General features: G+C 41.4%; 1 protein-coding gene across 1 annotated transcript in view; it reads left to right on the top strand.

The window, feature by feature from the left end:
- LOC117537497 (LIM homeobox transcription factor 1-beta-like) overlaps window positions 1-19,999 on the top strand; it is a gene marked incomplete at its 5' end in the record, with an annotated part of 43,407 nt that extends 23,408 nt beyond the window's left edge. The window contains 6 exon segments of the mRNA XM_034202733.1: window positions 9,944-10,170; window positions 11,877-12,046; window positions 14,503-14,580; window positions 17,179-17,245; window positions 18,940-19,089; window positions 19,465-19,999. Coding sequence (XP_034058624.1) covers window positions 9,944-10,170; window positions 11,877-12,046; window positions 14,503-14,580; window positions 17,179-17,245; window positions 18,940-19,089; window positions 19,465-19,679 — 907 coding nt within the window. The 3' untranslated portion in view covers window positions 19,680-19,999.
- Window positions 20,000-23,258: the final 3,259 nt, after the last annotated feature.

The raw sequence follows: 23,258 nt of genomic DNA on the forward strand, positions 1-23,258 counted from the left end.
TCAACATTAACACACACTCACACACCTTTGACATGATGACTGCAGGGGTCAGGGAAGCCACACAGGAAGCATCATAACTGAAAGCAGTGGATTAAAATAAGATACAATAAGAAATATGTATCAAAACAAAACCAAATAATAGTTGTAGCGCATTTCTTTCATTTGCACCCGGAGGAACATAAACTTGTGTGTGTGTGTGTGTGTATCTCTCTCTGTGTGTGTGTGTGTCTCTCTCTCTGTGTGTGTGTGTGTGTCCTCAGTCAATCATCAGCAGTGACGAGGCTCATTAAATAATTTCTTCTGTACAATGCTAACAAAAGCACAAAAGCTGAAGCAACAAAAGCAAGTCTTCGGTTTCTTTTACACACACACCCACACACACACACACACACACACACACACACACACACACACACACACACACACACACACACACACACACACACACACACACACACACACACACACACACACACACACACACACACACACACACACACACACACACACACACACACACACACACACACACACACACACACACACACACACACACACACACACACACACACACACACACACACACACACACACACACACACACACACACACACACACACACACACACACACACACAGTCAAAAAGGGTTATGAGCACTGAGGAATGTATCTATCGTGCAGCCTATTGTCTTCAGAACTAAACTCAAAGACTATTGTCTCACTTTCCTTTCTGCTGGTTTCTCTGCTTCTCTAACGCTATAATGGACAGACAGTTATGCTAACAATGTTCCCTAGCAGTCAGTCATTAAGAGATTATAATTAAACAAAACACCTCAGGTCACTGCGACGAGAAGCCATGCAGTTCTTCAGAAAGCTGCTCTCGTTTATTTCACATCTGTCTCTTGAGAAACCCTCCAACCTCACAAAAGTGCAATGTTCTTTAGCTTTGTGCGTTGTTGTTTATATGTGATAGCACTGCGTGTCCAGGTGACCCAAGCGAACATATTGATGCTTTTTATGACAACAGTTAAGATGTATGGAAATATCTTTGTCTACAGTCTTTCTCTGATTTGAATAAGACTGAATATCGTTGTCCTTGCTGAGCACACTGACTGAAAGCAGGGTAACCAGCTGGTTGAAAGCGGTCCTTTCTTTGACTTACTGCATGTCAGTGTCATCCAATTTGCATCTTTCCCTGTCACCAAATGGACCTGAGGATCTCCTGAGGACGTCTTGGCCGTTCACTGTGTCTTCCTCCGTCTCTGTGTGGGAGTTGGCATCAGATTTAGTTCTGCTTTGTTGCCAAGAGAAGACAATTCCAGCTTCAGCTCCCTCGCTGTTCTCTTCAACAGCATCCAGCCCTTCTGTAATGGTGGAAAGACAATGCACCTCTGGAGCATGCACATCTCTCAGAATACACACATGTTCTGGATACACACACACACTTATTATACGCATGGGAATGTAAAACACACACACAATCCTGAGGAGAAGAGAGTGAGGGTTAACCTCTGAGTGTCCACCGCCACTCCATCACAGCCAAAATGTAATAACACATAACCTGCCAACAGCTCTCATGGCAACCAGCCCTCTCCCACAATGCATTTTTCCCACCGTCCCTGAGCACTAATGTACAGACTGTCCTTTGTCCCCATCAGTCCAGAATTAGCCTCTATACAGTTGGGTTTAATGTCGTGTTACTGGTCTGATGGATTAGAGGATTACCTCACAGGGTTATATAGTGTGTGTTCTAATCTTTAGCTATGGATTTGTGTCTTAATGAAAGTCATGAATCTTCCTAACATGTCGCTATCAAAGCGTTTTTTGCATGTTTTGAAGTGTTGTTGTATGAGGTAGTCCTTAGTCAGTGTCTTAGCCACAGGTAGATGGGGTCAACAAACTGGCTATACGACAGCAGTACACTTTAATTAAATGTATTATGTCAACACATTTCAAATCCCTTATGTAGGTTAGTTGAAAGCAATACTGTTAAAGGTGGGGTAGGTAAGTTTGAGAAACCGGCTCGAGAAACACTTTTTGTTATATTCCATGGAATGCTCTTAACATCCCGATAGCAATGAATATCTGAAGTGCTTTGACAATAAATCCATTAAAAAAAATGTCATCTGTGGAAGCCGTGGCGCTGTGAAAAGCACGACCAATCATCTGCTTCGGCCCGGCTAAAGTAACTGGATGGCCTACCTGCCTGTCAGCCTTCCATCTGGGCACAAACTTACCTCGTGCCCTCATTGGTCATGTGCGCGTTCGTGTGTGTTGGAGGAGGGGCTCTGTGAGGAAGTGGCAGATTTTTTCCGGTTGTGTATTTTCAAATTCTAGCGCACTCGAGCTGGTTTCTCCAAAATGACCCCACCTTTAAGTTGAGCCTATTTAAATGCAAGATTATTACTTTCAACTAATCTAATACAGTTATGTAAAATCTGTTGACTTAATACATTTAATTAAAGTCAATACTTCAGTTTTTCCAGTGTATAAAGTGGTTTACATTTGTAAAGGGGCCCTATTGTGCTTTTTAGAGTTACTATACTGTAGTGTGTTATACCCTGCAGTTTACAAAGCCATTCAAACTAGCTGCACCTTCACCAGCTTTGAGAACACTTTCATGATCAATCATTATAAAACATATCATATATATTATTCTGAAATGGACCAATCTGCACAATGACTACTTTCACTGTCGCTACTTTCACTATATTTTGATGAGAATTCTTTTCTACTTTTACTGTAACAGAGTACTCCTACACTCTGGTACTTCTACTTTTACTCAAGTACAAGATCTGAGTACTTATACTTTTACTCAAGTACAAGATCTGAGTACTTCTACTTTGACTTGAGTACACAATCTGAGTACTTATACTTTTACTTGAGTACAAGATCTGAGTACTTATACTTTTACTTGAGTACAGGATCTGAGTACTTCTACTTTTACTTGAGTACAGGATCTGAGTACTTCTACTTTTACTCGAGTACAAGATCTGAGTACTTCTACTTTTACTCAAGTACACGATCTGAGTACTTGTACTTTTACTCAAGTACACGATCTGAGTACTTCTACTTTTACTCAAGTACAAGATCTGAGTACTTGTACTTTTACTCAAGTACACGATCTGAGTACTTCTACTTTTACTCAAGTACAAGATCTGAGTACTTCTACTTTTACTCAAGTACAAGATCTGAGTACTTCTACTTTTACTCAAGTACAAGATCTGAGTACTTATACTTTACTCAAGTACAAGACCTGAGTACTTATACTTTTACTCAAGTATAGGATCTTAGTACTTCTACTCAAGTACAAGACCTGAGTACTTCTACTTTTACTCAAGTACAAGACCTGAGTACTTCTACTTTTACTCAAGTACAAGATCTGAGTACTTCTACTTTTACTCAAGTACAGGATCTGAGTACTTCTACTTTTACTCAAGTACAGGATCTGAGTACTTCTACTTTTACTCAAGTACAAGATCTGAGTACTTCTACTTTTACTTGAGTACAGGATCTGAGTACTTTTACTTGAGTACAGGATCTGAGTACTTCCCTCTCTGCCTGAGTGTATAGTGAACCTCCAGAATGAAAGACTGCGTCTCATTGATTTCTGAGACGATTCCCCCGCTAACAAACATGTTGATGTGAGTCTCCAGAGAACCCGAGGCCTTGCTCTGACTTCTTGAGCTTTGGCTGTGCAAACATCACATCCCCACTCTTTGAATCCTGCTTTTATTTCCCCCTGCCTCATTCACAATCATCTTTTGATACCGCCTACTAATTAAAACTCCAACAAGCTGCCACCCGAAGCCTCCCGCCACCCACCAGCCTCCTCCTTTAGGTCACCCCGCTCCCTGAGGAGGGGGAGCAAACAAGGGAACAGTGAAGGAACACACACAGTCTGTTTTGACGGCTTCATCCTTTCTCCACTCCTCTTATCCTCTGTAATCCTGCACCTCTTTATGCGTGTTAAGCCTCTGGAGCAGAGTGAAATCATAGGGCACAGGGCCAGGGGGTCAAGGAGGCTCCTCCAGAAAGGGGGCCTCCTCTATAGCACTGGTGGTCCAGGTCCTCGTGAAATGAAGTGCGAAGGACTCTAAGAATCGTCTGCTGGAACAAACCTTCGCTCACATTGAAGGCTGCACAACTCTACACTGAAAACACTCAAATGTGGACTTTAAGTGTCAAGATGCTCCTTTGCAAATGCACTTAAAGTCTACTGGCATGCAGGACGGAAACAAAGGACCTCCACTCCTTTATGTTTGGAGAGAACCTTTGTATGTCCCTCTTCCTTCAGGTCTGCCTCAGGGCCAGGTGTCCTTGAGTCTTCACCTCTTACACCTGCCTTCTGGTGTCCAATACAGTTAACTTCTTGTGACCCAAATATGTATATATGTTCATTTTAATTCATTTCTTATTTTAAAGTTACAAAAGTAAAGTATCAGCCGTATCTCGCGTTACCTAATGCAACTCCACACTACGTCTTACGGTGCTGTGTACCGGAGGGGAGAGAGAGGAGCGAAGGGGGGGAGAGAGATGTAATACGGTTTCCTGATAAACGTTTTGTTTAATAGGCCTCAGCTGTGGAGAGTGTGTGCTGCAGGGAGGTGGATGCACCTCGCACAACGCCATAATAATGTCATATGCCGCGTTTGACGTTAAAAAAAAAAGCAGTTTTTAGTAGCAGAGCTCAAAACGGCTCCTTTCCCTCTGAATTCCTGCCCTTATGTCTCGTGAAACATATATAATCCTGCATTAACTTTTTTTAATTGTAATTTTCAGGCAAGGTTAACCATAAATCTAGTAATTAAAAAAAATGCAAGTTGCTCTTTAACTGTAGCTATATAATTGTATTTGTATCTTTGATTTTATCTTGAATTGTATTCATCTCTAATCTGTGTGTATCTGTGATGTCCTGTTTTTCAATCTCACCCTGTTGCTGTTAAACTACTGAATTTCCCAACAGGGATTAATAATATCTCATTTTATCTTATCTCATTTTATCTGTCAGGACCTCGACACAAACTGATGAACCCAAATGCACAACCCAGAGACCATAGGCGGAGTTTGACATGTGCACTTGGGGGGGGGGCAAACCTTTTTTACTGACGTCAGTACACAGTCCCAACTATTGCGTGGGGTGCTACGGATACAGTATCAATAAAACCAGCGTTCATCGCACTGAGTATGACTTTTCCACATACGAACACAACTCGTCCCGTCATGCACGCCTTATGCCCGCCGTACACACACACTTATATGGAAGGTGCGCCGTCTCTCCCCCAACAACAGTGCATTACATCTGTAAAACTTATCATAACTGTGCACATCTTATACTTATTTGATAACTACTATATCCCTTGGTTACTTGAACACGATACAATATTATTAACCAGTGTCCTACTTAGTGCAGAAGTAGACGCCTTAAACGTCCCAGAAATTGGACGTTTTAAAAATCGCCGCATATCTTATTGTAATACAATAGCTGAATCACTTGTATGTAAAAAAAAAAGCGAGGAAACTTGTGTCCTTAACCTCATACGTCACACACACACACACACACACACACACGTCACAACATGCGACTGCTCAAAAATGAAATTATTTTTAACAAAATATGATATTATTCAGATTTGTATTGTAACAATCATTATATTACATCTATTAAAATATTGATTAATTTTCCAGCTTTTGTATCCGTATATCAGAACGGAATGATAAAGAGGACTGTGGTTCAGTCGTTGCATGGTGTTCATGCTGTGCTGAGGCGACTTCAACACATTGTTTGGTATTCTGAAGGTGTTTCTTTGCAAATACTTCACAGATACTGTCCTGTCTCTAAAGCACTTCAAATGTATCCAAAGCACATGTGTTTACAATCTGGAGTTGCTAACCTTTCAGAAAATAAAACCCTCTCTCTTTTCCTCCGTACCCAAATCTTTTAAAAACGGGTGTACAACGAGCGGATACAGATTCCATCCGAGCTGACGTCAGCCCGGAATAATTGGCGGCGGACCCACAGAAAGTTGCTATCAGAAACAATGCCTGACGTGTTTTGGACGTAATCTCGTTTTTGTTTACATTAGCAAGCCTCGCTAACACTCAGAGCTAACCTGTACTGGAGAGCACATGTGTTTTAAAAAGCAGGAAATAAAAAAAAGAACTCACCTTGTGATAAACCTGCAAGAGAAAAAGCATTTGAGCTCCATACTGTTTCAGAAATAATCCTTGATGTGGTTTAGAACAGGATGGCGTTTTATCACAGCAGAATTTAACTTTATCTCCGGTAGAATTCTGATCAGGCATTAGCTCCGCCTCCTCTTCTTTTAGCATGATAGGTCCACTTTATGCCCCGGCCACACGAGGACGATAACGGCTAAACGCATAGGATTAACGCAAACGCAATCGCAAAAAAGCTTCCGTCCACACGCAATAGTCATCCGGATAGTGTCTGCCCACACGAGACCGCTCCGTTTAGCTCCAACCGCTGGAGAAGCTGCAGTACATAGCGCAGGAGCCTGTACGTGGCGCTGTAACTTCCTCCACAAAAGCAGCGAAGAAGCATGGTTGTCATGGTTACCCTTCTGTTTATTCTCCGCGGTGGGGGCCGAGGGAACCGGGCAGAGTTTTTCGCCAGTCAACGTGTATTAAAGTTTAAATCTTCCGACAAAATTATAAAAGTGCCGGTCAAAGGTCTTCTTTGTTATTTATTGAGCTTTAAAACAAATGAATAACGACTCTATATATTATAATAATAAAATACACGGAGCCTCTCTTTTTCCTCCCTCTCTTCGGACAGCGCCAGTGTCTGTTTCATGCAGCAGCTGATCCAGTAATAAGTGACCCGGCCAACAGTAAAAATAAACATATTTATATCTAGTAAGGTAGTTTGAGAGGTAATTAAAATAGCTAGGGGTGATGATCTGACTTGAAATGTGTGTTTTACTCCGTTCACCACCGCATCACAGCGGGAGGAGCTGCAGGTAAGCAGAGCTGCGTGTCTCCGTCCTGTCAGATTAGACTTCACTCGCGTTTAGGTCCATATCGAGAGAAAGATAAATAATCTGAATTCAGTGTGCAGTTTACTTTGACGCGGGGGTGAGCAGCAGAGGTGGGGAGAGGCGGGGCTATTGCCTCATCATTATCAGAAAATGATCGTATAGGGCGCACACGGAGCCGTTGGAGCCCCCAGAGCGTTGCGTATGCCGTTCTATCCACCTTGGGACCCGTTATCGTTTACGCAGTCGTTTAGTGCCGTATTCGGTCGTCCTCGTGTGGCCTAACGGTCTATATGACACTAAACAGTAACGCAAACGACCGTTTTCGTCCTCGTGTGGCCGGGGCATTAAACTATAAGCAGAGGAAAGAACTTGAGAGCTTTCAGAAGAACAGCTGATGGATGCTTCATTTCTGATCACATTGATCTTCTTCTTGAGGGATTATTATCAGCATGAGCCTTGTTTGATTTCCCCATCGTTCACATTTAACTTGGTTTTTGGCGGAGTGACGCCTAGGAGGACTGAGGCTAGGTTTTCAGGAAGAAAGCCAACTCTTCCACTGGGAAAAGCTGTCAAATTGGGACAAGGCGCAACAGAACCAAAGTGTAAGGTGCCAGTTAGCTTAGTCTATGATCTGAGGAAGAACAGGCCGCAGCAACACTAATGACAGCAGCGGCATTGACCAGTTTTTAGCACTAACATGGTCCAAGCAGATGCTCTAATGTCATCAACAGCAACTATACAGTACAACAACGTCTCTGTCTGCAATGCTGGCCTATAGTGTTATTGTGTAAATGAAAAAGAGGGAGTTGCAGCAAGGAGAAAAAGCTGAATGGAGGAGGGTCGTCCCATTCAGTGTTTGGACAGCTGCACCCCTCCTCCTCCTCCTCCTCCTCCTCCTCCTCCTCCTCCTCCTCCTCCTCCTCCTCCTCCTCCTCCTCCTCCTCCTCCTCCTCCTCTGTAGGCTACCTGCCTTAAAGCTACCTCCTTCCTCCCTCCATCCTTTAGCTTTCCCCAGATTCAACCCTCAGTGTGACCGCGCTGCTTACTGAATAATGAGAGGATAAAACAGCAGTGGTGACGGTTTGTTCTCTGCCAAGATTTCAACCTGTGGAGCCAGTGAAATTTTAATAAGCTCTTATAGCCATGCGCTCCTAATTGTGCTTTAATGCAGCAGATTTTTACGACCACGCTGAGACTCATTTGATGGCTTCTTTGGTAAATGGGGAAATAAGTAAGGCATCTTGAATATGGTGGAAGCGGAACAGATATTAGTTTGGTCATATTCCCTAGTCTCACAGCATCCACCTGCTTTTGAAAGAGTACACGTTGCCTCTTTATGAAGCTGTTCGGAGCGGTCTATCTTTGAGGCACATCACAATGCTTAAAAGGTCTTTCACACACAAAGACAGCTCAAAAAGGGTACAAATTAGCGTCCTTTCCCCTGGCGTCTTGTTTTGTGCTTGAGATGTGTGAAGATTACAGCATTTACACAAATTCATGCATACAATGTCTGTCAGAGGACCTCCTGCAAGTCCTAAACAGCACTGCAAGTGTTTCATTTCTGATGAAGACCAATCCACTGATATCTCAAGGTAATCATTCCTGGATGTTAAATTATACCTCCAGTATTGAAGTTCCAAGGCGCGTTAATGGGAAAAGACTGTGGCAATCACACAGCAGTAACCTCAGCCTATTATGAATGAAGAATGTATGAATGTAATTAATGCAGGCTTGGGGTAAAGCCTTAATAAAACCATCCATCAGCCTGTCTGTCCCACTCCAACCAGTCTCCAGTCTCATTAGGGATTATTGTCACCCACCCTTCTGTAGGTAACATTCCTCAGTGAATGCAGAATCTACCCCAGAAAATGCGATATGAGCACGTTAGCATTTAGCATGTTACGTAGACTAAACTTGCATTTGTTATTGCTGTTTAATTAAGGTCCCTGTAAGTCTGCAAAGAGGGTTGTACTGTAAGTGACACACTCAATCACGTTCAGTTGAAATGATATGATGTTGTTCTTGAACACTTTTCGGGACACATCTCTTGTTGCTGCAATGTGCAATACAAACATTATCTGCAGTTGTACGATGCTATGGTCACGATATAAATGTCTTAAAGGTCACCTATTATGCAAAATCCTCTTCTTCATGTATTTTCAACATCAACATGTGTCCCCTCTTCTTCATGTCTCTTCTTCATCAACATGTGTCCCCTCTTCTTCATGTCTCTTCTACATCAACATGTGTCCCCTCTTCTTCATGTCTCTTCTACATCAACATGTGTCCCCTCTTCTCAATGTCTCTTCTACATCAACATGTGTCCCCTCTTCTTCATGTCTCTTCTACATCAACATGTGTCCCCTCTTCTCAATGTCTCTTCTACATCAACATGTGTCCCCTCTGTGTAAAGAGACCCTGAAAGTTTCAGGAACAAAGATTCTCTCTCTTTTTGTCCTGATCCATTTCTATAAAAACCTGTCTGAAAATGAGCTGATCAGATTTTGGCCACTTTATGATGTCATAACGATGTTTTGTCTTGTGTAACCATTAGCCAATCAGCAACCAAGGTAACCCCCCCCCCCCCCCACCTTATCACCTGAATCTCCTCCTAGAGCACCATTGAGTTCTTTGTAACCAAATCTCTCTCAGAGGGGCTCCTTATTTTCATCTAAAGTAACAGACAGAGAATCAGCATTTTGGAAACAGAGGGGATTATGGGTAATGCTGCAATGACCTGTTTGGTGTTTGGAGCCAAACACTTCAGAGACATGTTTTGTATATCAGAGACCTATTATATATTGATGAAAAACAGTATAATAGGGGACCTTTAAAACTTAATTCAACGTTTGCTGTAACACTGTAAATGTCCCCGCTGTGGGACATATAAAGGACTTCTGATTCTGACTGTTCCCCCTCCTCTCTCCCCTGTGTGTCCTCAGATTGTTTTCCAGTAAGTGCAGCGGTTGTCTGGAGAGCATTTCTCCCTCAGCGTTCGTGATGCGAGCTCTGGACAGCGTTTTCCACCTCAGCTGCTTCTGCTGCTGCGTCTGTGAGCGTCAGCTGAGCAAAGGAGACGAGTTTGTCCTGAGAGACAATCAGCTGCTGTGCAAAGATGACTACGAGAGAGAGCGTCTCATTACAGTCAGTCCACACACCTCGGACTCAGGTAACATATGGGCAGAGGTGGGAAGTAGTGTGGTACGAATACTTTGTTACTGAACTTAAGTACATTTTTCTGGTTTCAGTACTTTACTCCACTACTTATTTTTCTGACGACTTTTTACTTTGACTTCTTACATTTTTACCACAAATACCTGTACTTTCTACTTCTTACATTTTGAACCCAAATACCTGTACTTTCTACTTCTTACATGTTGAACTCAAATACCTGTACTTTCTACTTCTTACATGTTGAACACAAATACCTGTACTTTCTACTTCTTACATGTTGAACCCAAATACCTGTACTTTCTACTTCTTACATGTTGAACACAAATACCTGTACTTTCTACTTCTTACATGTTGAACACAAATACCTGTACTTTCTACTTCTTACATGTTAAACACAAATACCTGTACTTTCTACTTCTTACATGTTGAACACAAATACCTGTACTTTCTACTTCTTACATGTTGAACACAAATACCTGTACTTTCTACTTCTTACATGTTGAACACAAATACCTGTACTTTCTACTTCTTACATGTTAAACACAAATACCTGTACTTTCTACTTCTTACATGTTGAACTCAAATACCTGTACTTTCTACTTCTTACATGTTGAACACAAATACCTGTACTTTCTACTTCTTACATGTTGAACACAAATACCTGTACTTTCTACTTCTTACATGTTGAACTCAAATACCTGTACTTTCTACTTCTTACATGTTGAACTCAAATACCTGTACTTTCTACTTCTTACATGTTGAACTCAAATACCTGTACTTTCTACTTCTTACATGTTGAACTCAAATACCTGTACTTTCTACTTCTCACATGTTGAACTCAAATACCTGTACTTTCTACTTCTTAAATGTTGAACCCAAATACCTGTACTTTCTACTTCTTACATGTTGAACTCAAATACTTGTACTTTCTACTTCTCTCATTTTCCAAACAGCTGGTTCCTTTAGTCTGAATGTGTGTTTGATGCGTGATCATTATTCTTTAGAGTCATTGCGTGCCTATTGATTTGAACACGATCCATGTATCCATCATTTCCTGGTCTTCTCTAAAGAAGAGGGACCAATGGAAACGTTGTCATGTTGCCGTTGTTCAGCATGGAAACATTCATTAGCTAACAATGACATTATTGTTCTATTAATATAAAGGGAGGTCAGGTACTCTTTAAAGCAGCTGCTAGTTATGGGTACTTTTTACTGAAGTACATTTCAAAGCCTCTTTACTTTGACTTGAGTAAAGAAGTTTAGTCAGTACTTCTACCAGAGTATTTTTAAACACGAGTATCTGTACTTCTACTTGAGTAAAGGATGTGTGTACTTTTGCCATCTCTGCATATGGGGAAACATCGTAGGCGGTTACAAACCAATGCAACACCAAGATCATATGAATTACTTTGTGAAACTTAGACACAATCTGCAGAAACCAGATGTGATTGTGTATTTTCTTGTGTTCCTTTTATATTTTTTTACATTTATATTCAATTTAATATGTAATATTCCATGCCTCACATACTTATGTATAATAATAATAACTTGCTTTACATTTTGTTACCGTACATTTGTAACTCAACATGTATATTTTCTACTTTCTTGTTTATTTCTCGTCTTTTAATTTGTATTGGACAATGCCTTGTCTTTTAATGCTCAATGATCAATAAAGTACTTCTTATCTTATCTCTGTGACAGATAAGAGTGAGGATGAGGATCTGAATGTACCCTCAGAGTGTCGTTCAGCAGGGAAACGCAGAGATGACAAAGACCCTCGTCGGCCCAAACGTCCACGCACCGTCCTCAACACCGTGCAGAGGAGAGCGTTCAAAGCCTCCTTCGATGTGTCCTCCAAACCCTGCAGGAAGGTGAGCACACAGAGTGAGATATTTTACTGAGGTAAAGAACAGCATCCTTAAACTATAATAGGTGTTTTTTCATACATTAAATAGACCTATAAAGGAAAGGAGTGTCATTATGTAATCTTGACAAATCATTCCTGTCATAACAAGCCGTACTATAACCCATCATATCTGGGTAATTTCTGACAAAACAAATGCTAGTTTAATGAATGAATGATTACTTATTCCCCTTAATCAGTAACTTTTCTAAATTCAAGCAGAAAAAAAGGACCCTTTTATGTTTTTTTGGGGGCTATTTCCCATTCCTGGAGTGTGTTATATTGGTTTTAGTGCATGTAAATGGTCTGTAAAGACTACAATCCCTTTTCTCTCCCACACACTCCTGCCCGAAATGCCTCCATTGGACTTGGTTTACTTCAGTAACATAATGACATCACTATATAGCAAACGCGGCGCCTCTATACGCTCGTGTTCCAACACACTGTACGTGATAGACTAAGGGGCGGTACATCTCTAAGCTGTTGACCAATCACAACAGAGCCGACCAGCTAACCAATCAGAGCAGACTGGGCTCTGGTTTCAGACAGAGGGTGAAAAGAGGTGCTGTAGCACAGACAGTATGAGAAAAATAAAGAGCTTTTTGAACATTAAATAATGGAGACATGTAGAGACACTACATACTGATATACACCTGAACATCAGCAGGAGAGGACTCTTTAAAGTAGAGACACTACATACTGATATACACCTGAACATCAGCAGGAGAGGACTCTTTAAAGTAGAGACACTACATACTGATATACACCTGAACATCAGCAGGAGACGACTCTTTAAAGTAGAGACACTACATACTGATATACACCTGAACATCAGCAGGAGAGAACTCTTTAAAGTAGAGACACTACATACTGATATACACCTGAACATCAGCAGGAGAGGACTCTTTAAAGTAGAGACACTACATACTGATATACACCTGAACATCAGCAGGAGAGGACTCTTTAAAGTAGAGACGCTACATACTGATATACACCTGAACATCAGCAGGAGACGACTCTTTAAAGTAGAGACGCTAAATACTGATATACACCTGAACATCAGCAGGAGAGGACTCTTTAAAGTAGAGACACTACATACTGATATACACCTGAACATCAGCAGGAGACGACTCTTTAAAGTAGAGACGCTAAATACTGATATACACCTGAACATCAGCTGGAGAGGACTCTTTAAAGTAGAGACACTACATACTGATATACACCTGAACATCAGCAGGAGAGGACTCTTTAAAGTAGAGACGCTACATACTGATATACACCTGAACATCAGCAGGAGAGGACTCTTTAAAGTAGAGACACTACATACTGATATACACCTGAACATCAGCAGGAGAGGACTCTTTAAAGTAGAGACACTACATACTGATATACACCTGAACATCAGCAGGAGAGGACTCTTTAAAAGTAGAGACACTACATACTGATATACACCTGAACATCAGCAGGAGACGACTCTTTAAAGTAGAGACGCTAAATACTGATATACACCTGAACATCAGCAGGAGAGGACTCTTTAAAGTAGAGACACTACATACTGATATACACCTGAACATCAGCTGGAGAGGACTCTTTAAAGTAGAGACACTACATACTGATATACACCTGAACATCAGCAGGAGAGGACTCTTTAAAGTAAAGACACTACATACTGATATACACCTGAACATCAGCAGGAGAGGACTCTTTAAAGTAGAGACACGACATACTGATATACACCTGAACATCAGCAGGAGAGGACTCTTTAAAGTAGAGACACTACATACTGATATACACCTGAACATCAGCAGGAGAGGACTCTTTAAAGTAGAGACAATACATACTGATATACACCTGAACATCAGCAGGAGAGGACTCTTTAAAGTAGAGACACTACATACTGATATACACCTGAACATCAGCAGGAGAGGACTCTTTAAAGTAGAGACACGACATACTGATATACACCTGAACATCAGCAGGAGAGGACTCTTTAAAGTAGAGACACTACATACTGATAGACACCTGAACATCAGCAGGAGAGGACTCTTTAAAGTAGAGACACTACATACTGATATACACCTGAACATCAGCAGGAGAGGACTCTTTAAAGTAGAGACACTACATACTGATATACACCTGAACATCAGCAGGAGAGGACTCTTTAAAGTAGAGACAATACATACTGATATACACCTGAACATCAGCAGGAGAGGACTCTTTAAAGTAGAGACACTACATACTGATATACACCTGAACATCAGCAGGAGAGGACTCTTTACATATTATGCCCACCTGAAAGTGGGCATAATATGTCCTCTTTATATCAAATTAAGGCCTTTCAGACATTTAGGACATATGCCGTACACTAGAAATGCTGTCAGTGTGAATACGAAGCTGATGAGTGTGTCTGTGCTGGGCTTTCAGGTGAGAGAGACCCTGGCTGCAGAGACAGGACTCACCGTCCGCGTGGTCCAGGTCTGGTTCCAGAACCAGAGAGCAAAGGTCAGTAACAACAAGACGTCAACTCTCACATTGTGATCCTAGCAAACATTTCCTGGTCTCCCACATCGTTTCCCTGAGAAGCACCAACATGGCCTCCTTAATACCGGACACTTTCACACAGCAGGCAGAAGTGATGTCATAATTCAGATCACATGTGAAAATGGAGTGTCACTCTCCTTTCTTTGGCCAAAAGTGCTTAATTGTCTAAACCACTTCTACATCAGTTAAGCTTCAGTGGATCAAACTTGCATAATCTGCTATTTGCTCGGCTTGGTGGCATTTGGGAGAATAAGCTCCTCTAAGTGTGAATATCCATCAGGCTTTTCACTGCAGTCCATTAGCAATCTATAAGCATTACATGGCTTGTTTACTCAAGTCAAAATATATCCAATATACCCAAAATCATTGCTGAAATGTTCGATACAGATGGTTTGTGTTGTAATGATCATTGCTTTACAATTATTATAATTAACACAAAAAGTCAACCACCCAGAGCCAGGGGAATTTATTTTAAGCAAGGAAAGAAACAGCTCAACATATAAGCAGATCAAAAGTTAAACTTACTATTCCAGCGTCTCTTCTGTCAGCTGAAAATATACATTGCCCCATTTCTGCTTACTTGCAATAAGAAATGACACAGCTGCTTGAAACTCTGAACCCTTGGACAATTTGATATTTTCTTATTATTCACAGTTACCATGTGCAGACTTAAACCAACGTATATCTTCTTCCTCTTTGCCATAAAGCTCCATTGATTAAAAACTGCACTCAGCAAAATACTCAGAAAATACTGAAATCGGATATTTGTGAGTTGTCCTGTGTACACCATACTTGCCAACCCTCCCGATTTCATTGCCCTCTCCCGGTTTCCTCCCGGGGTCATATTTCTCCCGCATTTCTCCCGATTTCTGACAAAATCAGATTTACTCAGGACTGTTTCCACTCGGACTTTAATACAGCTACACCATTGTTTGGTTTCCATGGTAGCGCGTCTCTTTGGCAGCGCACGCAACTCAAAGTCTGAGAGGGTGAGGCAGATAGTCACAGAAAACGGAACAAGAATCGACAACACGACCCTCTGTAATACAGGTCCAGGCAATAACAAGTAACATAGACATTAGCTCTAAGGCTGGAGCCACACGAGGACGATAACACAAACGGATCAAAATTGATATCAAAAAAGTCTTCCGTCCACACGCAATAGGCAGACGCTGTAGTACATATGCCGGGCCTGCCACAAAAGCAGCGAAGAAGACTTCCCGCGCATGTTTGCCATGGTTGCCCTTCTGTCTTTTCTCCCTCCCTGAGGCAAGCGTTTGCTCCTGCTGTAGATCTCTCCGGTAGTCCACCAGCAGATGACAAACACCCACCTCTCCGCCTCTTCCAAGGAACGAGGGGACCGTGCGGCAGAGTTTCAGTTAGATTTTTTTTCGCCGGTCAACATGTCCGTTAACGTTTAAATGTTCCGGACACAATTTGAAAAGTGCCGGTCAAAGGTCTTCTTTGTTATTTATTGAGCTTTAAAACAAATTGATAAAAAACTCTATATGATAATATAAGAATAAAACCGGAGCCTCTCTTTTCCTCCCCCTCTTCTGAGAGCCCAGCAGCTGATCTCTGAGCAGGAGAGGCGGGGCTATTGCTTCAACGTTATCAGGACATGATCGTATAGGCGTAAACACGGAGCCGTTTTCCCCCCCAGAGCGTTTCGTCCGCAGATCTACCCACCTAGGGACCCGTTATCGTTAACGTTTTCTGCGTTTCCATGTCGGCCTCGTGTGGCCGAACCGTCTATATGATAGAGAACTGTAGCGGATATGACCGTTATCGTCCTCGTGTGGCTCGGGCCTAAGAGTAGAGAGTTGGCCCAGTTTGAGAAACGGCGAACAGTATACATTAAATTATATATAATGTATACGGTAATGATCTCAGGTGCACATTTGGCTTCAATGTGAATTTTGTCACTTGATGATATTTCAAATTACTCCTGTTAAACTGTTTAAAACACACGCTCAAAGTAAGCCGGATTGTGCCGATGTGTTTTTGTGGATTCAAAAGTCGTAAATAATCTACAAAATGGAGGAGACCGATCTGATCGGAGCAACTGTGACGAATAATCCAACTGAAACCGGCATGGACAATAACTATGCTTTAAAAATGCGCTTATCCAGACAAGCCTGGTTTGGACACTTTACGAGCAGAAGAAACATTTCTATAGAAAGAATTATACATTTCTGTCTTTTTATGCCTTTAATACTAACTTGAATTTTTATTCAAATGAATTAATCAATTATTTTTTACATTTTAATGAAATGTAGAGACAAGGCTTTTAGCGACAATCATGTATTGCTTTACAATTATATGTAAAAAAAAGTCTAAATATGATATTTGGCCTCATAGGTTGGGAACCACTGCCATAACCATTATATTCCAAACAGTCAACGAATTGGGATCCATTTTTTTCAAACCTAAGACTTTTGTTCAGAATACGACTTTTTGAATATGTTATTTAGTGGTTGGAGACTAATAAGTTCATCCACATGTGTTCAGTCAGTTTCTCCTTAATGCAAGCTTTGTTCTGTGTTTACGTATTCACAGATGAAGAAGTTAGCTCGCAGACAACAGCAGCAAAACGAGCAACACAACAGCCAGAGGGTAGGCCAAGGTGAGGAACTATCGTGTGTGTGTGTGTGTGTGTGTGTGTGTGTGTGTGTGTGTGTGTGTGTGTGTGTGTGTGTGAGCTGCTTCTCTGATGTTATTAAAGTGAAAAGCACTCGTGATGTCTCTCTGCAACATGTAATCTTTCCATTATAATTGTGATGATAGCGATTAGTGAGAACTCTGTAATTAATACATTATTTGGAGAAGCAGCTTGAAATATTAAATGTATTATGGGAGTAGAGTCGCTCAGTTTATCAAGCTTCACGATGAGTCCCATGCTATAAAGAGTTCTGCAGACATGAGTCCTTCTGCAGCTCAGACCCTCATGGCTGGAGGCTTATTGCCACTGTGGTCTCTCAGCTATATGAGCTGCACACAGTTTAGATAAGTGTCCCAGTGTTTTGGCAGGCGCTGCCTCTATCTGTTCAGGGACTTCCAGCATGTCAATATTGGCAGAGCAGCGGGCTTTATTACAGTGGAAGCTGCTGTTGTTAAACAAATGAGCTGAGCAAACCAGCACATGGGGGTTGTTTGAGATTGATGTTAGCTTGAGAGGAAACCTCCTGGATGACATCTTCAAAATCACCAAGACCAGTCAGTCAGTTTAGACAATCCATTTACAATATATGCTTTCATAAGAAAACCCGTTTGTTGTACAGCAGTATGAACATAAATGCATGGTTTTAGTGTCTGTGTTCAGAACTATAGTTACGTTGCGTCGCTAATACTTTTGTACTTTTTCTTCAGTAACATTTTGATTGCAGGATTTTTACTTGTAACAGAATATTCCTACACTCTGGTACTTCTACTTTAACTCAAGTACAAGATCTGAGTACTTCTACTTTAACTCAAGTACAAAATCTGAGTACCTCTACTTTGACTCAAGTACAAGATCTGAGTACTTCTACTTTGACTCAAGTACACGATCTGAGTACTTCTACTTTAAATCAAACACACGATCTGAGTACTTCTACTTTGACTCAAGTACACGATCTGAGTACTTCTACTTTAACTCAAACACACGATCTGAGTACTTCTACTTTGACTCAAGTACACGATCTGATCTGCTCACAAGTATAGGAAGACGAGGTTTTTGTTTGTGTGTTTGTTTTAGTTTGTTTTAATGATTATGTGCAGCACTTTGAATTGCCTTTGTGTCTTAAAATGTGCTATACAAATAAACTAACCTTGATGTGTTCATGTCCTACTGTATGTGCACTGGAAAAAATGCTGGTCCAAAAACAAGTTGAATCACTTGAAATAAGTAAAAACATCTGCCAATAGAACAAGTGAAAATTAGCTTGGTAAGATTTCTTGAAAAAAGAAGGGATATTTAGACGAATCACATCTTGTAATTAGCTGGGAGAACTCATTTTGAACTATATTTGACCAGAATCAGGAGATGTTGTGTTACAATATAAGCCTCAAAAGCTCAAAAGTGTTCTGATGTTAGTTGGTGATTTTCCAATAAATATGATACGACTCAAAATAAGATTTTTGGACTTGACAAGATGATGCATTGTCTATAAACAAGACCCTATATCTCACAGCGTTGTTACTTCTGAAGTTATTATGTCTTATAGCAAGTGTGAAGACATATTCTGACTAGATATTAGACAAATATACTTGGCAAGATTTGGAGTTTTTGTAGTGTGGCCCCTGCGTCTGAGAGTTATAACCCTGCTCCCTGTGTTACAGATGGGATGTCGATGGAGGGTCTGCTTAGCTCGTACTCAGGCCATCTTCCTCTCACCCAGCAGCTGGGGATGGATCCCAGCAGATACTCTGAACCCTTCCAGCAGGGCCTCACGCCGCCTCAGATGCCTGGTGACCACATGAACCCCTACGGTAATGACTGCGCATGAGTGTGTGTCGTTTTATTTTTGCATGTACTATGAATTCTCTTTCCTTCCTCAATGCAGCACTAAGCACCTCAGACAATGATTTGTGCCTGTAGCCATCAGGCTGCACAATCAAGGGATCATCATGTCATCCATTCAAAGTGACCCATACTGTATAAAAGCTGCACTGTTTGTACAAATGACTCTGACCTTTACTTGCATCTGCACATGTCACATACATGTAAATATACTGTATAGCTGTGTTAACTTCTGTCTGCTCGTTACAGATTCCCTCAGTAATGGAGTAAACCCTAACCTAAGTGTATTAAAAACATTCATATCCATCTCTTTGACTTCTCTTTGTCTCCTCTGCTCTTCCCAGGCACTGACTCCATCTTCCATGACTTTGACAGTGACACTTCTCTCACGAGTCTAAGCGACTGTTTCATGGCCGCTCCAGATGTCGGCTCCTTGCAGAGTCGGGCGGGAAACCCCATCGACCGTCTGTACTCCATGCAGAACTCCTACTTTGCCTCATGTGGCCCCAACATCACCGCTGGTACCACCCAACCCACAACGACACATCCCAGGTCATGAAGAGTGAGCATATAATGGTGCAAGGTGCAAGGAAATATGACTACAGGCCAGAATCCACCAAATATACCTGAAGGACCTCCACCAGCAAAAGGGAAAAGGAGAAATTTGACTTGCATCAAACCCCCAGGAAGAGAGTTTAATTGTGTTGTGGCCAATCGGTGGTACTACAACTTCCATGTCAGTCCGTGACGTCAAGAGGCGCTTTCACACCGGAGTACTTTTACCCGTACTTTTCCCGTTTAGTTCCGTTAGTGGCTGGAATTTTGCGTTCACACCAAAAAGAGAATTTAGTTCGGGGTACTTTTACCCCCATTTTTAGTGCCTGCTAGAGAGGTGGGATTATCCTGGGGAGAAAAAAGTACCAATTTCGATTGGCTGGGCGAATTGCAAACCACGCCCCGTAAAACTCTGACAAGTTGTGTGAAGCCGCCATTGTATTTGCTGGCATTAGCATTATTAGCATTAGCCCCGCGCACCAACGGAGAGAGAATAACTTATGGCAACTTCGGTTGGCAGTATACGCCGTGAAGTTGTTTGCGGCCTGCCAGTAAACCCAAAGCAGAAGAAGAAGAAGTGACGTCAGCGGCTTCATTTGCGTAATCTTCCCTCAGGGAACTTATTCCGGTGTGAACGCGATCTGTACTTAGTTCCATGGGGGTACTAAGTGCTGGGAACTAAGTACGGCAAAGTACTTGGTGTGAAAGCGGCTATTTGGACCAAAAAGACTATTTTCCATTGACTTACATTGGGAAAGAGACGTCTGTAAACCAGCGTTTTATTTATTTCTTAGCTAAATCAACTACCCAGTATGAACACTTCAATAGCTCTTATTTAAAGGGGGTCCTTAAGATTGTAGAATGCGCTAAATGCTGAATTCAGAGTTATCTTCCCTTTCATTTGTTTGATTGAGCCGAGACCAACAGACTGAAGTGTGCATGCTTTATAGGCCAATGGTTTAATGGCAATGTTTTGACATTTTGGTTTAATGCGCCACTGAGCAACTTTGATAGGAATAAAAAGGGCCCTGCATCCAACATCATATCTTGTTTTTTCCACTCTGCACATGGTTTGAAGTGGTACATTCAGCTTTTTAAACTGTTGGAGATCTAGCTGCCAATATTTGTACTGATATCACAGTGAAAGTGTTTATTAGTCGTATGAAAAGTGGGACAAAAGTTCAAGTTTCTGTGACAGGAACACTGCGCTTCAGGCTTCTGAGTGCGTAACACAGTTCAACAGGTGCATTAATAATGTTGTTTTTAATGCAACGATAAAGTAAATATAGTTTTGGTAATATGTTATTTAAGCCAAACGCCAAACTGTATTGCTGCAAAAAGTGATTGCTTTCTGTTCCTGGATGTAAATAATGTTTTAAATGTAGTTACGGTTCTGAAGAAGCATCCAGTTTTGCATGTTGGGATGGACAGCGATTTATTTATTTCTCACAAACATGCTGGTATACATAACATAAAAAGACTATATTTAAAAAGACAATATGATCCAATTGTAAAGTCCGAAAAACGAACATGTATGTAATTAGTTGAGTATTTGATTTATGCTATTTATCATGGTATTTGCGTTGCTTAATGAGTGTGTGAATGACTGATGCTTTGCTATTTATTTTTAAATTGAGATCATCTGGACAGAGTGACTTTTACATTTGCAGACTTACCAAAAGTGTTGAAAAATTTAAAATAAAACAAATCTTTCACTTGAATTCTTGCATTTATTTGTTGAATAGAAACTGTGAATCTTGCATGGAAATGTTCACTGCACTGATTGTTTATACATAGCCTACAATACGTTTAAAGGAAAAAATACTTTAAAGGTCCCATGTCATGCTTTCCTGGTTATTACCCGTCCCCTTGTGTTATGTAGCTTTTTCTGCATGTAAACGGTCTGCAGAGTCACAAACCCTCAAAGTACACCCTGTAGCGAGTAAAACTCTAACACAGAGAAGACCTGTCTGTGCTGCCCCAGAACGCCTCGTTGGAGATTTCTCTTTTTCCATTGTTTACTTCCTGGGTATAGTGACATAACGTAACGGCCCCGCAGATTGGTCCAAAAGAACCAATCCGCGGAGCCGTTACGTCCGGAGCCGTTACGTTTGGACCAATCCGCGGACTTCCTCACACACACCTGACACACACACACACACACTCGGCGGGAGGTTGCAAGGCTCGCTGCTGCGAGGAGCGGGACACTGTGAGCTGGCTCAGTGGTGTGGGGTCAGCGAGACACCGTGGAACTCAGCCTGGGCACACACACAAACTCCCAGCCAGTGTGTGTGTGTGTGTGTGTGTGTGTGTGTGTGTGTGTGTGTGTGTGTGTGTGTGTGTGTGTGTGGGTGTGTGTGTGTGTGTGTGTGTGTGTGTGTGTGTGTGTGTGTGTGTGTGTGTGTGTGTGTGAGACATATGAGGTTAAGGACACAAGTTTCCTCGCTTTTTTTTTACATACAAGTGATTCAGCTATTGTATTACAATAAGATATGCGGCGATTTTTAAAACGTCCAATTTCTGGGACGTTTAAGGCATCTACTTCTGCACTAAGTAGGACACTGGTTAATAATATTGTAGCGTGTTCAAGTAACCAAGGGATATAGTAGTTATCAAATAAGTATAAGATGTGCACAGTTATGATAAGTTTTACAGATGTAATGCACTGTTGTTGGGGGGGGGCTGGGTTTCGCAGACGGCCACTGGGCTCACAGGGAGGGGGGGGCAGGAGCTCCAACAAGCCGTGTAGGACAGAGAGTGAATACACGTACTATACAGAGATTGATTGATTGATTGAAAAGTTTATTAACAGCTTGTATATTGGGTACAGTACAGTACAGCTCAAAACATACAATTGTTAAGGGGATGCAGACCAGAGAAAGACTTTCGTCTTGTTTACATCAGGGTCCCCCATTTCCAATTCATCATGTCATTTAAGACATATAAGACATATTTGACATACAGATGGCTTGTTTACAATTTTCATTTTAGATTTCGTTCTAATACATCCTAACCGGACATTTAAGACATACCAAGTCTACAGATATACAGTTAGTAAGAGTCTAAAATGGGAGTATATACATAGATGGGGGGGGGGGGAAGCTGTCCATTGAACGACAGGTTGAGATTTGTACCATTACCGGGGCCAGTTTTGCAATGCTCTCCCCCGAAGGTGCTCTTTAAGAGAGGTTTTGAAGGTAAGTATAGTTTTACTTTCCTTTAGATGCTGTATGAGAAACCAATGTGAGTTTGGAAAATTGCACAATATACATTTATTTTAGTAGACCTCAACAATGGAATTATGATCAGTAGAAATGGCCGTGACATGGGACCTATATACAGTCTATGCATGGGACCTTTAATTTCATGCTCACAGTGACGATGCTGACATTCAGATGTTTACCATTAAGTTATTAGTTTCGACCTGATGATGGTAGTCGATGAAAAGTCACAGGATCACCAAAGTAATCACAATTTATCCTGAGTGGGTCATGAAGGTCTTTGCAAAATGTAGAGCCAATCCATAGTTGTTGATAAAGGGAGTGTGTATGAGTGTGTGCCCTTGTTGGTGGAGCGCTGTAAA

This window comes from Gymnodraco acuticeps, unplaced genomic scaffold (genome assembly GCF_902827175.1).
Source record: "Gymnodraco acuticeps unplaced genomic scaffold, fGymAcu1.1, whole genome shotgun sequence".
NCBI classification, from domain to species: Eukaryota; Metazoa; Chordata; class Actinopteri; order Perciformes; family Bathydraconidae; genus Gymnodraco; species Gymnodraco acuticeps.